At 36.4% G+C, this 16,002-nt stretch overlaps 1 protein-coding gene across 1 annotated transcript; it reads right to left on the bottom strand.

Annotated features, from left to right (window-relative positions):
• Positions 1-1,484: 1,484 nt before the first annotated feature.
• LOC112396471 (MICOS complex subunit MIC27-like) lies at positions 1,485-14,953 on the bottom strand (the record flags this gene model as incomplete). Its single annotated transcript, XM_024740222.1, has 3 exons — positions 1,485-2,045; positions 13,112-13,229; positions 14,840-14,953. Coding segments are annotated over 3 exons (321 nt in total), but the record flags the coding sequence as incomplete, so codon positions are not given.
• Positions 14,954-16,002: the final 1,049 nt, after the last annotated feature.

The following is a 16,002-nucleotide window of genomic DNA, read 5'->3' as shown; positions in this document are numbered from 1 at the left end:
TGACAAATTCTGGTCAAGATATAGACATAAGTCTTTTGAGGAAGCACTTACTTCTCTGATAAAAGGGGGTCAGAAGCATCTGGTACAGTTTCTGTAACCCTTCTTCCTACTCTGAGTGTGTATGTGTTCCCCAGAGGTATAGGAGCCATTTTGTGATCATGAGGTGACAAATCAACATGCTAAAGAGCAGAGTAGAATGAGAAAATGCCTAGATCATTGATGATACCAATGAGCCACTATACCAACCCTGTACTGACCAATTCCCAGACTTTAAATAGACTCTCACTTATTTAAGCTACAGTTAACTGGTTTACTGTTACCTATAAGGAGAATGCATTGTTAAGTGACAAAAAGCAAGATTGATATCAGGCAGATTAACCAGAGGCTACTATAATAATCCAGGAAAGTGATGAAGAAGACTTGAATGAGAGCAAGGATTAGAGAAGGTAGAAAAGATCTGAGAAACACAGAAATGAGAGAGATGTAGAGACAATTTAGTTTTAAGTCTATTGACCTTGAGGATATCTATGGGATATAAGGTGGATATGACTAACAAATAATTAGAAAGATAGCTATACATTTCTGGAGAAATACAGGAGCTGGAAATATAAATAATAATGACATATAAATGGTAGCTGAAGTCAGTAAAGTATGTTGAATGGAAATGAGAGAGCACAGAATGAGAAAAGACTAGAAATGCAACCTGAGGAGCCTCAGCATTTAAGGGATTCAGAGCAAGAGAAGAATGAAGAATAACGAGAGGAGCAGCAATGACACCAAAGGGAGGACTGAATTTTAGGAGGGAGTGGTCAAGAGTCAAACATTACAGAATATTCAAGTAGGTATAGAGGCCAAGGTGTCACAACTTAGAGAGGAATTGAAAGTGAGGAAATAAGAAAGTGACATTAATTACTGTTTTATGAAGTCTGAAAATCATGGGAAAGAGAAAGAAAAGATAGCTCAAGAGGAAGAGGTAGAGTTGGGGAAAGGTTTTTGTTACTGTTGTCTTTGGATAAAGAAGATCTGAAGCTATTTAGAGATTGAGAAAACAAAATGAATGAAAAGAGAAACCAAAGACTGAAGATTAAATGGGATGGAATATGGTACTGGAAAAGATAGGAAAGGAGGAGGTCAGGAACACAAATAGAAGCATTAGCTTTAGAAAAGGGGGATGCATGGCTGAAAAGAGGTAAGTCTTGAAGGTAGATGTGAAGAAGTTGGGAAAAACTATGTGTAATAACTTATTTTTTTCTCTATGTAATAGGAGACAGTCATCATTGGCAGGTATAGGAGGTTTGAGAATAAAAGGTCTGTAATGCCTCTCCTAGAAAACAGAATAGGAAACCACCCAGGAACCAGAAGAAGGAATGCTAAGCAGCATCGGGGGTCCCATGTAGCATATGTTCCTCTCAAATAGTTAGAGGTATTTTGGGACATTTAAGAGGAGTTAACATTAATAAAACAGAGACAAAGCCAAGCCCAAGTGTCATAAAATATGGATATTTTATTCCAGCTCTGGGAAATGAAAAACAGAGGGGGAGGGAACATATTCTTCCACACACAATTCTAATTTAGCTGACGTTAATTCATAAAAGTTAAACAAACATATATGTGCATATATATATACATAATTATATACACACATACATATTTTTTCAGATTTTACTCTCATCAGTGTTCATATATTTACTTTTATTTTTTTATAAATACCCTTAAAAATCACCAAATGCATCCTAATACTTTTACTTCTGCCTCCTCATCGATCATTTAGTATTGTTTGGATTGTATTCAATTTGAGTTTTAATCACTTATGTGATTTGTCTAACTGTACATTAGAAGATGTAAGGGAAAAACTTGGTTTAAATTATACTCCATGCATCACAGTTACCCATTATATGATTTTTTTCATTGTTATTCACAACTTCACACATCTTGTAGTTCTCTATGCAGACTATTTCAGCTTCTAGTGCTGTACATATCTACATCTTCTGGATGGGACTGCCCGTGATCCATGAGCTTGGGGTCAGCCATAAACTGTGTAGCACCTGATAAAGTATTAAAATGAAAAATATTAGTCATTCATTTTACAAATTTCCTGTTGATATGGGGCACACATCAGCGAACAAAACAGATAAAAATGTCTGCCAACATGGACCTAACATTCAAGTTGGGTGAGAGAGACAATAAACTAAATGACATACCAGAAGGTGGTAAGTGCTATGCAAAAAAATATTAAATAAATCAGGAAGGAGGGGCATATGGAGTGCTTGGGTGATTTGCAGTTTTAAATAGGGTGGCCAGGGAAAGTCTTCTATATTTGAGCAAAGAACTGAAGGAGGTGAAGGTGTGAGCCCTGTAGATAACCGAGGGAAATGCCTTACAGGAAGAGCAGGCAGCAAGTGTAATAGAACTTAGGCATGCCTGAGGAGCCATAAAATGGCCAATATGGCTAGAACAGAGTTGGCAAGATATGCTGATGGTGGGTATAATGAGAGTGGTAGGAGGCATGATCAGAAAACAATGGAAGGTCAGGCCACATAGGGCCATGGCAAAGTTTTTCTCCTTATTCTAAGAGAATGAGAAGTCTCTGGACAGTTTTGAGCAGAGGAGTGACATGATGTTATGTTTTTTAAAAGATTACTCTTGGCTATGGGGAGAAGAGAGTATAGGGAAACAAGCATGGAAGTAGGGAGAGCAGTTACGAAGCTATTGCAGTACCCCAGGAGGGAGATGCTGATGGCTTTTATTAGGGCAGTAGCAGTGGAGGTGGTGAAAAGGTACTGGATTCTGGATAACTTCTTAAGGTAGAATGGACAAGATTTCCTAAATGGACTCAATATGTTGTGTGAGTGAGACTCTTTAACTTGAGAAACTAGAAGAGTGGAGTTGACATTTACTGAGATAGGGGAAAGTGTAGAACCATGTTTGGGAGAAGGCAAACAAAGTGTTAAGTTTTGGATGTGCTATATTTGAATTGCTAACTAGACATCTGAATACAAATATTGAGTAAGCAGTTAGAAATGTGAATCTAGAGTTCAGCACAGGAGTAGCCTGTGCTGGTTTATAAATTGTATGCTCCTAGCCTATATATGGCATTTAAAACTATGAGACCATATGAAGTCTTCCAGAACATCAGAAAAGAGGTCCAAGAAATGAGCCCTTTGGATACTGCAACTTTTTGAGGTTAAGAACATTAGGAGAGGAGAGGCAAGATGGTGGTGGAGTAGATGGATGTGGAGTTCATCTCTCTCCATGGGTGCAGCAGGACTACATCTATAGATGCAACAATTCTCATGGAACACCAGCTGAAAACTAGCAGAAGACCTTGGACGAAAGGACTATACAGATCCCTTCATAACTGGGTAGGACAGAAAAAAGAAGAGAGGAGGCGGGATGGGAAGAGCACCCTGGGGTTGGGGAGCTGAAGCAGAGAGATTCCTGAATTTGAGGAAACCCCCTCTCTGACGGGGAAATCAATTTGGACAGAAGGGAAGCATTTGAGGCTGTCAGAAGAGGGTGACACAGCCGATCTGTGGCAGACAGGACAGAGTAAGAAATACAGATGGTCCATACCACAGCCCTACATACCCCAGACTGGGACATGTGTTCACAGGTGTGCAAGGGGGCTGGGAGTTGGTGCGTGGGGATTGGAGAACAGGCCCAGAGCGAGAACTGCTGTTGGCTGTGCAGAGACGGACTGAGGAGACAGGAGGGAGAAAATCCACAGCAGTGAATGCCTATGGAGGAAGACCAGACTACCATGGAAGCAGGGCACTATTGCTGAGTCACACGTAAGTGGAGGAGCCACTATTGTAGCCTCTTCCCACATGCCAGCACCTGACAATGACAATAAAAGAAGCCTGCTCAGGGATGGCTCCTGTGCACTGGCTGCTGAGCAATAAAAAAAGCCCCCTTAGAGCTGGCCCTCATGCACTGGCTGCAGGGTAATAAAAATAAAAGCCCTCTCAGGGCTGGCCCTCACACACCTGCTGCCGGGTGCCAGAAAAACCCCGGCCAGGGCTGGCCCTCATACATATTATGCTGGGTGCCAGAAAAGGCCCTCACTAAGGCCATATCTCTTTTGCCTGTAGCTGCTGGCTTCTCTGCACATTTGGTGCCACCAGGGCTCCTGCGATCCAAGCAGTCATACCACCTCTGTGCCTGGTCCTCCCGGGGCTGACCCAAGAGCTCCAAGGCAGCCTCAGGACCAGACACCTGTGGGTGGACCACACGTAGAGATGGGGATAAAACCAAAGCTGAAACTCAGGGATGGGGGGACTAAGGAAGAAGACTGAAAATCTTTCCATTAGCTGTACAAGCTGCAGATTAAATCCCTGCAATCAGCTAGGTAGACCCTGCATCTATGGAATATCTGAGTAGACAGTGAGTGTTCCCACAAATGAAACTGGTCTAGCTGTGGCAGCTGTGGAATTTGGGGGCAAGTGCACACAGGAATTGGGCCAGATCAGAGTCAGAGCGGTACCCACAGGGCCCACAGCAGGTCCAGAGACCAGCCCAGAGGCAGAGGAGAGCCTCTTGGGCTGTGGTTCACAGCGTGTGCAAGGACAATTACCGTGGAGACCCCAGGGAAACATAATTATTACTATTAATTTTATTATGTTTTGATTCCTTCTGTTGTTGGTTCTAGATTATTTTTTGGTTTCTTTTTCTGTTTGTTGTTGTTTCTTTTTTTTAGTCTTTTGGGATCTCTGTGTTTTATAACATATTTTTATTTTTTAATATATTTCTATTTATACTTTGCTTTTCTGTTGTGTTCTTTTCCCTTCTTTTCCTCTTTTTCTTTAATGTGTTTTTCTTATTTTTAATATATTTCTATTTCTACTTTGCTTTGCTGTTGTCCTGTTTTTTTTCCCTTTTTATTTTATTATTATTTTTAAAAAAAAATCACTTTTATAGGTTTGTTCTGTTTCCTTGCTTTATTCTTCAGTTGGCTGGCATGGCACATGCTCTGGTTTTGTTTTTAGGTTATGTGCTTTTGTTAGTTTTAATCCTAATTGTTTGATTTCATTTTTGAGCTCTTCTATTTGTCTGGTTTTTTCTATTTTATTTTTTTTTATATTTGTTTCTACATTGCTTTTCTGTTGTTCTGTCTTCTTTCCCCTTTCTCTTTTTCTCTTTTTTAAATATCATTTTTTCAGTTTGTTTTGTTTCTTTGCTTTATCTTTCAGTTGGCACTCTGCTTTGGTTTTGTTTTTTGGTTTTGAGTTTTTGTCAGCTTTCTTCTTAATTCTTTGATTTTGTTCTTGGGTTCTTTGGTCTGTCTGGTCTCTTGCTATTTGATTTATCTGGCTCTGTTTTCTGTGTGTGTTTGTGTGTTTCCTTGTTTCTGTTTCTGTTTGTTCGATTTTACTCTTTACCATTTGTCTGGGGTTTTGTTAGTGTTTTTTTTTTTTAATCCCCTTTATCGCTGGGACGAGCGACTTGTGGGGTCTTGGTCCCTCGACCAGAAGTCAGGCCTGAGGCTCCAGAGTGGGAGCACCGAGTCGAGGATGCTGGACCACTAAAGAATTCCCAGCCCCAGGGAAGATTAATCACCTAGTGCTCTCATGGAGGCCTCTATCTGAATCTAAGACCCAGCTCCACCCAACTGCCAGCAGCTCCCAGTGCTGGATGCCTCACACCAAACAACAAACAAGATAGGAACACAAACCCACCCGTCAGCACACAGAAAACCTAAAGTCATACTAAGCTCACAGACACCCCAAAACACACCATCTGACACGGCCCTGCTTATCAGAGGGAAAAGACCCAGCTCCACCACCAGAATGCAGGCACCAGTCCCTCCCATCAGGAAGCCTACACAAGACACTGGACCAACCCCACCACCAGTGGCAGAGAACAGAAGCAAGAGGAACTACAACCCTGCAGCCTAGTGAAAGGAGACCTCAAATACTGTAAATTAGACAAGATGAGAAGATAGAGAAATATCTTACAGGCAAAAGAGCAAGATAAAAACCCACAAGAACAAATAAATGAAGAGGTAGGCAAACTACCTGAAAAAGAATTCAGAGTAATGATAGTAAAGATGATCCAAAATCTTGGAAATAGAATAAAGACAAGAATGTTTAAGGACCTAGAAGAACTAAACAGCAAACAAACAGTGATGAACACAATAACTGTAATTAAAAATACTCTAGAAGGAATCAATAGCAGAATAACTGAGGCAGAAGAACGGATAAGTGAGTTGGAAGATAGAATGGTGGAAATAACTGCTGAGGAGCAGAATAAAGAAAAACGAATGAAAATAATGGAGGCCAGTCTCAGAGACCTCTGGGACAACGTTAAGCACACCAACATTCGAATTATAGGTGTCCCGGAAGAAGAAAAAAAGAAAAGGTCTGAGAAAATATCTGAAGAGATTATAGTTGAAAGCTTCCCCAACATGGTAAGGGAAATAGTCAATCAAGTCCAGGGAGCACAGAGAGTCCCATACAGGATAAACCCAAGGAGAAACACACTATAACATACAAGGGAATCCCCAGAAGGTTAAAAGCTGATCTTTCAGCAGAAACTCTACAGGCCAGAAGGGAGTGGCAGGACATATTTAAAGTGATGAAAGGGAAAAACCGACAACCGAGATTACTCTATCCAGCAAGGATCTCATTCAGGTTTGACAGAGAAATCAAAAGAGAATTCAGCACCACCAAACCAGCTTTACAACAAATGCTAAAGGAACTTGTCTAGGCTGGAAACACAAGAGAAGGAAAAGACCTACAATAACAAACCCAAAACAATTAAGAAAATGGGAATAGGAACATACATATCAATAATTACCTTAAATGTAAATCGATTAAATGCTCCAACCAAAAGACACAGACTGGCTGAATCGATACAAAAACAAGACCCATATATATGCTGTCTACAAGAGACCCACTTCAGACTTAGGGACACACACCGACTGAAAGTGAGGGAATGGAAAAAGATACTCCATACAAAGGGAAATCAAAAGAAAGCTGGAGTAGCAATTCTCATATCAGACAAAATAGACTTTAAAATAAAGACTATTACAAGAGACTAATAGGAAAAATAATATCAATAATTACCTTAAATGTAAATCGATTAAATGCTCCAACCAAAAGACACAGACTGGCTGAATCGATACAAAAACAAGACCCATATATATGCTGTCTACAAGAGACCCACTTCAGACTTAGGGACACACACCGACTGAAAGTGAGGGAATGGAAAAAGATACTCCATACAAAGGGAAATCAAAAGAAAGCTGGAGTAGCAATTCTCATATCAGACAAAATAGACTTTAAAATAAAGACTATTACAAGAGACAAAGAAGGACACTAAATAATGATCAAGGGATCGATCCAAAAAGAAGATATAACAATTGTAAATATCTATGCATCCAACATAGGAGCACCTCAATACATAAGGCAAATGCTAACAACCATAAAATGGGAAATCAACAGTAACACAATAATAGTAGGCAACTTTAACATCTGACTTACCCCAATGGACAGACATCATCCAAACCCAAAATAAAGGAAACACAAGCTTTAAATGACACAACAGACCAGATGGAATTAATTGATATTTATAGGACATTCCATCCAAAAACAACAGAATATACTTTCTTCTCAAGTGCACATGGAACATTCTCCAGGATAGATTACATCCTTGGTCACAAATCAAGCCTTGGTAAATTTAAGAAAATTGAAATTGTATCAAGCATCTTTTCTGACCACAATGCTATAAGACTAGATACCAATTACAGGAAAAAATACAGCAAAAAATACAAATGGAGGGTAAACAATATGCTACTAAACAACCAAGAGATCACTGAAGAAATCAAAGAGGAAATAAAAAATTACCTAGAAATAAATGACAATGAAAACATGATGACCCAAAACCTACGGGATGCAGCAAAAGCAGTTCTAAGACAGAAGTTTATAACAATACAATCCTACCTCAAGAAACAAGAAAAATCTGAAATAAACACAACCCTGGCTCTTCCGTAAAATGGGGCTTAGAGCAGTAACAATGTTAATTATGTATTTTTAGTATTCAACATAATGCACACAAAGTGGTACATACAATACCCTATGCATGGTAAGTAGGTAAGAACAATTTTTATATTTACTTTGTGACATAAGACTAAAAATATGTTTTTCAAACTTGTTTTTATTTTAAATGTTTTTCAAACTCTGATTCATTTTGAAATGATTTTTTTTTTACATTTGGAAGACACATCTTTTTTCCATAGAGGAATTTAATTTCCAGTTTTATGATGAAACTGAAGGGGAAAAATTTACATACAGTTATTTATTTTACACCTACCTTTTCATAAACAGTTTCTGCTTTATGAACTGGGATAGACCTATATGTAATTTCACCACTAAGTATATTTTAAAAACAGCCAAATCTTAAATGACATTAATACAGTTCTCCACAGACAGATTTTTAACCTGGGATCCCTTTGGGGGAGGGAGGTCTGTGGATAGAATTCATGTGATCTATGAAGTTGAATGGGGAAAATTTGTCTTTATTTTCATTAACCTTTGACTGAAGATGAACGTTTTCTTCAATAATGAATGCAGGCAACAAACCACAATACTATCCATGGTACCTTAGACTTTGCCACTAATACAAATCACAGATAACCACGTTGCAGTTGCAGATATCTTGAAATATTTACACTTACTACTACTTCAAAATTATAGCCTTAATCAGATATGTTGTTAGATACTGTTGATTAACACAATTAAGGAAGCTCATACATTACTATGTATTTTAGTTTATGCATTTAAAACATTCTGAGAAGGGGTCTGTAGCACACAGAAAAGGTTAAGCTTAGTGGTTCTGTCTGCTTCTTTCCCAAATGCATCTTTACTGCCACCTGGTGGAAGCCTTTGCTCAGTACAAGTGAAAAGTATACTACGAAATAGTTTAATCAATGTCTTTTTTTAATCAAACAGACATACTATAGTAAGCATTGACAAATAGTTATTTTATGTAAGTCTGAATGTGTCTAATTTTCTTAACAATGTCAACCAATTGACTAAGTTCTCTAACACTTCTACTCACTACCTTAATTTATATTCTTGTCCAAAATATGGTCAAAGGGTCAGATCTAGAGGTGCCTTTAGAGCTACACCTCTCAAAATTTGTTGAAAGGCTTCAAATTCTTAGTTTATCCATAGCTTATGTCAGATATTATTAACTAGAGGAATATGCATAGAGAATTCCCTGAGGAGCTTTTCCTACAATCCACCTGCTTGGAGGCCTCACCTCTGGAGATTCTGATTTATAATTCTTGTTAGAGTGAATTTTAGAAAAAAAAAAACTCAAGAAATTGTGATGTGGATCCCTCTGGTTTAGAACCATTCAACCTAGGTCATTTGATTTCTGCCTTTTTTTTTAAAGGGTCATCTCATGCTTTTCTGAGTAATTAAGGATTATATCTTTCCTCTTAGAAATTTCTTCATCGCTTTTGATCCAGGGCTCTCTGTCCTCCCAAAGAATTACCAATCATAAAAACTCTTCTTGAATCTCAATCCCCTAATCATTGTAATGATTTTCTTTGTACTTTATCATATTTAAATCTCTAATAAAAAACAATTTATGCTTAGCTTTTTTTTAGTAGACTTTAAAAAAAGCTGGTGTTATACAAACAGGAAAGGAATAAAGATATTTAAAGTTATAAAACAGCAATGAATTATCTCAAATAGCCATTAGGTGTTATCTATTCACTGATAATTTAGTTCACGTCTTATTTATATTTTAAGCAAGTTAGGTAAAAAAAAAATAGGACAGATCACTAATAAATTGCTGAGTGAAGTTACGAATGTTAGAGATTCTATTTTTGTTTCTTTTGTATAAAATTGGGATGATATTCAGTATTCAGCTTTTCAGTAACTGAAACACTAAAAGATATTAGTCATTGCAAAGTAGTTTCACATGCTGTTCTATTCTTTCCAATCTTTTTTCTCTCTGTACTTCAGTTTGGCTATTTTTTTATTGTTCTGTATTTGAGTTCATTATTTCTGTCCTCTTTTTATATATGATCTGCTATTAAACCCATCCAATGAGTTCATAATTTCATGTACTGTATTTTTCACATCTAGAATATCCACTTGATTTTTTAATAGATTTCAACTTTTTGTGAAATTCTCCATCTTTTTATCCATTTTGTTCATCACGTTTTCCATTTGACATATTAGTAATAGTTAAAGTGCTTTTCTGCTAACTTCAATATTTAGATCACCTGTGGGTCTGCTGTTATTTTTTTTCTCTTTTGTTAGTCACATCTTCCTGCCTCTTTGCATGACTAGTATTTTATTTGTATGGTGGACACCGCGTAAAAAAGAACTGAAGAAGCTCCAGATGATATCATCGGCCAGAGGGGGGACCCTTTTCCTCTTTTAGGAAGGGTGAAGTACTTATCATCTCACTCCAATCAGGCACTGAGCTGAGCTGCAGTTATAGTAAGAGTCAGTCAACCTCTGGTTCCTCCCTCCTCCTCAGGTATGATACTCTCTAGCTTCTGATTGACAGCCTGAGTTTCTGTCTCCCTCACACTAAAAGACTGTAGGAAATTTGGTTTTGCCCTTCAGGGTTTTGAGTTTGACTATTTAGTGTTATGACTTATAAAATAATCTGGGAAATATCAAGAGGGGAAGATGAGTCATGTATATATGGCACACATCATCCCTCTAATACAGAAATCAGCAAACTTTGTTTGCACAGGGCCAAAGTAAACATTTTCAACTTTGTAAACCATAAGGTCTCCATCACAACCACTCAACTCTGCCATTTTAGGGTGAAAGCAGCCACAGACAAGACAATACACAATGAGTGTGGCTGTGTTCCAATAAGACTTTATTTATTTATGGACACTGGAATTTGAATTTCATACAATTTTAACTTGTCATGAAATATTTTTATTTTGATTTTTAAACTATTTTAATCACATAGGAACCATTTATGAAATGTACAAAAATAGTCCGTGAGCCAGATTTGGCACAGGGTCCATAGTTTGCCAACCTCTGAGAGGGACGTTAATCTTGTGAGACTGTGAGAGATCTCATTCTGCTTTCATCAGATTTTGAATAGGTCCATGTCACCAAATTTCCGAATTTGTGATTCCCAAAATAAGTTATTGGCATAAATGTATATGGATGATAGAGAATAACCAAACTCATATTCAGAGCCATGATATATAGTTGGACAGTACACCCAATCTATTCTGTATGGTGAGAAGTGGTGGCCATGGCTAAGTTCCCTAGCTAAGTAATGTGCTCCCAAAGTGTGCTCAATGACAATAAATTTGTTTATCGGCAAAACGGCTAATTACTCTAGGCCAATGATAATGATATCTTCTAACACTGAGAACTTAGTATGTGCTTGACATTGTACTTTTTGCTTTACAGGCAATATCTCATTTAATCCTCACAACAAGCATGTCAGAAAAACACTATTATTGTCCTCCTTTTACAGATGAGGAGACCAAGGCTTGAGGTATTAGATAACTTGCCCCAGGCAATAAAACTAGTAAATGTTGGATTTAGGATTCAGATCCAGGTTCTATTCTAAAACCTGTACTCATAATCACTACTGTTTTCTGTGTCTTGGACCTTTGGGATTGCATATGAAATGTGGAAATAGTCTCAAGGGTCTCAAGTATAAACAAATCTGAATACTATATAAGGATGAATAGTACTGGGTATTTCTCTCTTCTACATGTCTCCTTAGAATGCTTTTCATATACCACATTACCCATGACAGGCAGGCAAAATGTTCCAGAATCCAGGTATGTGAAGAAAAGACATTGGCTGGGGATGGTTTGGTCCCATTGTGAAGCTGCAACATCTCCACAAAGATCTCTGGAGTTGACAGGCATTTAGAGAAATGACCAGATATATTATATGCCTGTGGGAATACGATCAACTGTGGATTACTCAGAGAGAGTCTAAAAACCGTATAACTTACCTTGATTAGAAAGGAGACGTGACAGGAAATAGTAAAACTCAAATCAGGTTTACTCAGTGACAGCTTTTATAAAGATTAAGTAAGAGAGGAGGAGGCTGAAATTAGAGACTAAACTCTGGCTTTAAATTAGATAATCTATATGCAATGGAAAGAGCTGGGACTTTGGTGTCAGTAATATCTAGACTATAAACACAACTCTATTCATAAACTATAATTTTGGGCAAGTTACTTAAGCTCCCTGAGTCTCAGTCTCTTTATCATAAAACAATTATAATTACATATATACCAGAGTTTTTTTGTTTTGCTTTTTGGGAGAGGATTGAATGACATAACATACTAACAGTTCTTTGTACCACAGTAGTTGCTCAGTAAAGGGGAGATATTTTCATTATTCCCTAATTCTCTACCTCTGAGTTGGTCCTATTTCCTTTGTAATAAGACAACTTAATGCATAGTACCATTTACTTGGTATAGATAAACAAACCTACATAAACCAGTGACTGGTGAGTTTATGTGAATACACTACTGAAATGGTACTAAACACTCTGTTACTTTCTTTTTGATCAGAGTAAAACCATGGTAGTATTTGCCTAGGAAGTATAATTGTCACTATTTGGTCCCACAAAGTATTAATTGCCTGTATCTAATACTAGCAAAGATATTAATATTATATAACTTGTGTTATTTTTATTATTTGATGCTGAAAGTTCTTAGTATCTAAACTAAACTGATGGTAGAAGAGAAGATTGATAGGGGTAGATAGCACAAGAAATGGAAACCTGATATTTCTTCTATGTAGATGTGACTCATCATAGCCTGTAAACTGGTAGAATCCAGAAAGACACATTTTCCTCCACCTGATTAAAAATCTCACATCTATAAATTGATTAAATGCTTCACTCACCCAACCAGCCAGTGCTATTATTCTCTACTCCCATATGCCAAGAACTATGTTATGAGCTATGTGGCAATTAGAAAAAGTTCCACGTATCTGAGTACCTCATAACCTAAAAAGATACACAGACTACAGATATGAGAAAGATAAAACATTTATGAGGAAAACACATAAATAAGTTCAAACTACTAATTATAATACTATAAAATTATTTAAGAAAAGAATGAAAACAAAATTGAATTATTCCAAACAAACCTGAGGTGGATTCTGATTTGGTCTTTGTTTCAGAGCTGAGTTCTGTTGACAAAGGCACTGAATGTTTCAGGTTGTGAGTTGTTTTTGCAGGTATTTCTATTTCATCAGAGCTTCTTAGCTGTTTACCAAAAAGGATTTTTCTTTTATAAGTAAATCATTTTACTAAAAGAATAAAATATCTTAAAAAATTATAGCATGTGTCTTTATTCCTGTCTTACCCCTAGGTTCTTCATGACACTTTTTTCCTTAAATTCCATATATATGTGTTAGCATACGGTATTTGTCTTTCTCTTTCTGACTTACTTCACTCTGTATGACAGACTCTAGGTCTATCCACCTCACTACAAATAGCTCAAGACCTACTAGAGAATGGACTTGAGGATATGGGGAGGGGGAAGGGTAAGCTGTGACAAATCGAGAGAGAGGCATGGACATACATACACTACCAAACGTAAGGTAGATAGCTAGTGGGAAGCAGCCGCATAGCACAGGGAGATCAGCTCAGTGCTTTGTGACCACCTGGAGGGGTGGGATAGGGAGGGTGGGAGGGAGGGAGACGCAAGAGGGAAGAGATATGGGAACATATGTATAACTGAGTCACTTTGTTATAAAGCAGAAACCAACACACCATTGTAAAGCAATTATACTCCAATAAAGATGTAAAAGAAAAAGATTTTATAAAACCTTCCTCAAAATAGAAATAGCCATAAGGAAAGTTGTAGCATGCTAATGATATAGTACTGTAAATCAAAATGCAATTGGTAATAAGGCCATACATAACTTAGTTACAAACTGACTTTCTTTTGCTAATTGATTTTATGTCAATCTTGAGTTTAAATGCTATGTATCAGGGACTGAAAATTAATACGAATGCTATCTTTACAATGTATGTGCTATAACAGTTCTTGCTGCCCTATTCCTAATACAAAGCATGAAATGTTCTCAAGTTTGAGAGTATTGGTGTCATAGGAAACATGATTAAAACTAATCAATAAGGAACTATGAAATAATCTTCTATATAAGTTCAAACAGTCTGTTTTTGGTTGATTGTTAAGAATATAATTCTGTCTTTAAGCAATAACATGTAATATGTGATTTCCACATTTTTATAAGAAAACAAACTGTTGCTTAACTCATCAAAATTCTAGTTGTGAAAATTGATTTAATGGCATAATTCCTAAAGGAATTTATTTTTATAGATATCCAAAATTTCATCTTAAAATCAAACCAGAACACGAAAAATCTAGACCTCATTGCTTAGTCCATAATTAATATTAATATTGCTTCCAGTGAAATGGGCTTTATGTTATGTTGTTGACTAGAATGGAAGATGTTATGATTAAGGACTCTATTCATATATTGTTGCCAAGAATATCATACACACTTTACAAAGACCTAACAGCAACATATGTCTTAGGACTTAACTCTAGGAAAAACTGTTTCTCTTCTAAGCAGTCATTTTTAGTTTTTTTCATATTACTATATACAAAATTAAGAAAATTATTATTTTTTTCATTTACTATGTATTAGGCACTATTCTTTGTACTAGGTATGTAATAATACATTGAATTTTCACAGAAAAATAAAGAAAATTATAGCATGCAAAGGTAGTATATTCCTTCATCTCTTTTCAATCCATCCTTGACTTCTGTCTAGGACTCTCATTACAAGCTAAAACCCACCCAAACAAAACTCAAAATCTACCTTTTTGGTCCATTTAAACTCTACCTTAGTTTTTTCTTTAGGTTCAGGAAGTGACTCTTTTTTGTTGTTTTTTGTCCACAATGATTTAACTGCTTCATAAATCTGCTGGCTTGTAGCATATGTCTTTTTCCCAGTTACCTAATTAAAACAAAAAGTGAGTCAAATAATATACACTTTTAAAAGTTAAAATAACAAATACTAAAAAATTTACATCTGCTATTTTATAAGAACACTCAGGTCAGAATCAATAATAAAGATATAAATCTCTAGATCATGAGAACACAAAGCCTCATTTTCTATATCTTATATGAAAAATTATTTGCCTCATGTAAAAGGCTAAAATATATATATTTAGTACAACACCAAGAGTGAATCCTAATGTAAACTGTGGACTTTGGGTGATAATGATGTGTCAGTGTAGGCTAATCAATTGTAAAATAATTAGGAGACTCATTAGCACAGTAGGTAGTGCACAGCCTCATAATTGTAAAAAATGTATCCCTCTGGTGAAGATGTTGATAAAGGAGGAGGCTATGCATGTGTGGGTGCAGGGGGTGTACCAGAAATCTCTGTACTTTCTCCTTAATTTTGTCGTGAATCTAAAAGTACTCTAAAAAATTAATAAAGTCTTAAAAATGTATAGTTTGCATTCACACTGTAACGTGAATTTAAAACTCTGTTTAACAGGAGTTTGGGAAAGACAGTTTGAGATAACAAACAGCTGACTGAGAAAAAGATTTTAAGATGCTAAAAAGTTAATGCTTTTGCTTAAATTTTTATGTTGCTTTCTCCAATCACAAAGAAAAACAATTACTGTATTTCTCTAGAGAATAATACTTTTTTGGTAGAAACGTGAAATAAACAATGAACTACAAACACACTAAAGCAGAGGCTAGGATGCTAACTGAATTCCTGAAGCTGCTATTATTTTCATTCATATCTCTTTTCCTTTGGAAAAAATCTTTCTGATTCCTCCTTTCTATTCTTTTCCCACCCTTTTCTTCTTATTGTTAAAGTAATGTTAATAGCTATTGATTTCTCAAACTTTAAAGAGGTTTTGAGGCGCTTTCTAGTTTTACACTTTCTATAAACATAAATTTTTAAAAACTATGTTTTTCTTCCTTAAATAGAAATATTTTTATTATTTTTGCTAAGTATATATCTATACTTAAGAAAAATCAGTCAAT

The sequence above is a fragment of the Neophocaena asiaeorientalis genome, unplaced genomic scaffold, assembly GCF_003031525.2.
Source record: "Neophocaena asiaeorientalis asiaeorientalis breed wild unplaced genomic scaffold, Neophocaena_asiaeorientalis_V1.1 scaffold840, whole genome shotgun sequence".
NCBI lineage: Eukaryota > Metazoa > Chordata > Mammalia > Artiodactyla > Phocoenidae > Neophocaena > Neophocaena asiaeorientalis.
Note: the sequence above shows the minus strand (reverse complement) of the source record. Positions and strands in the feature narration are given on the sequence as shown.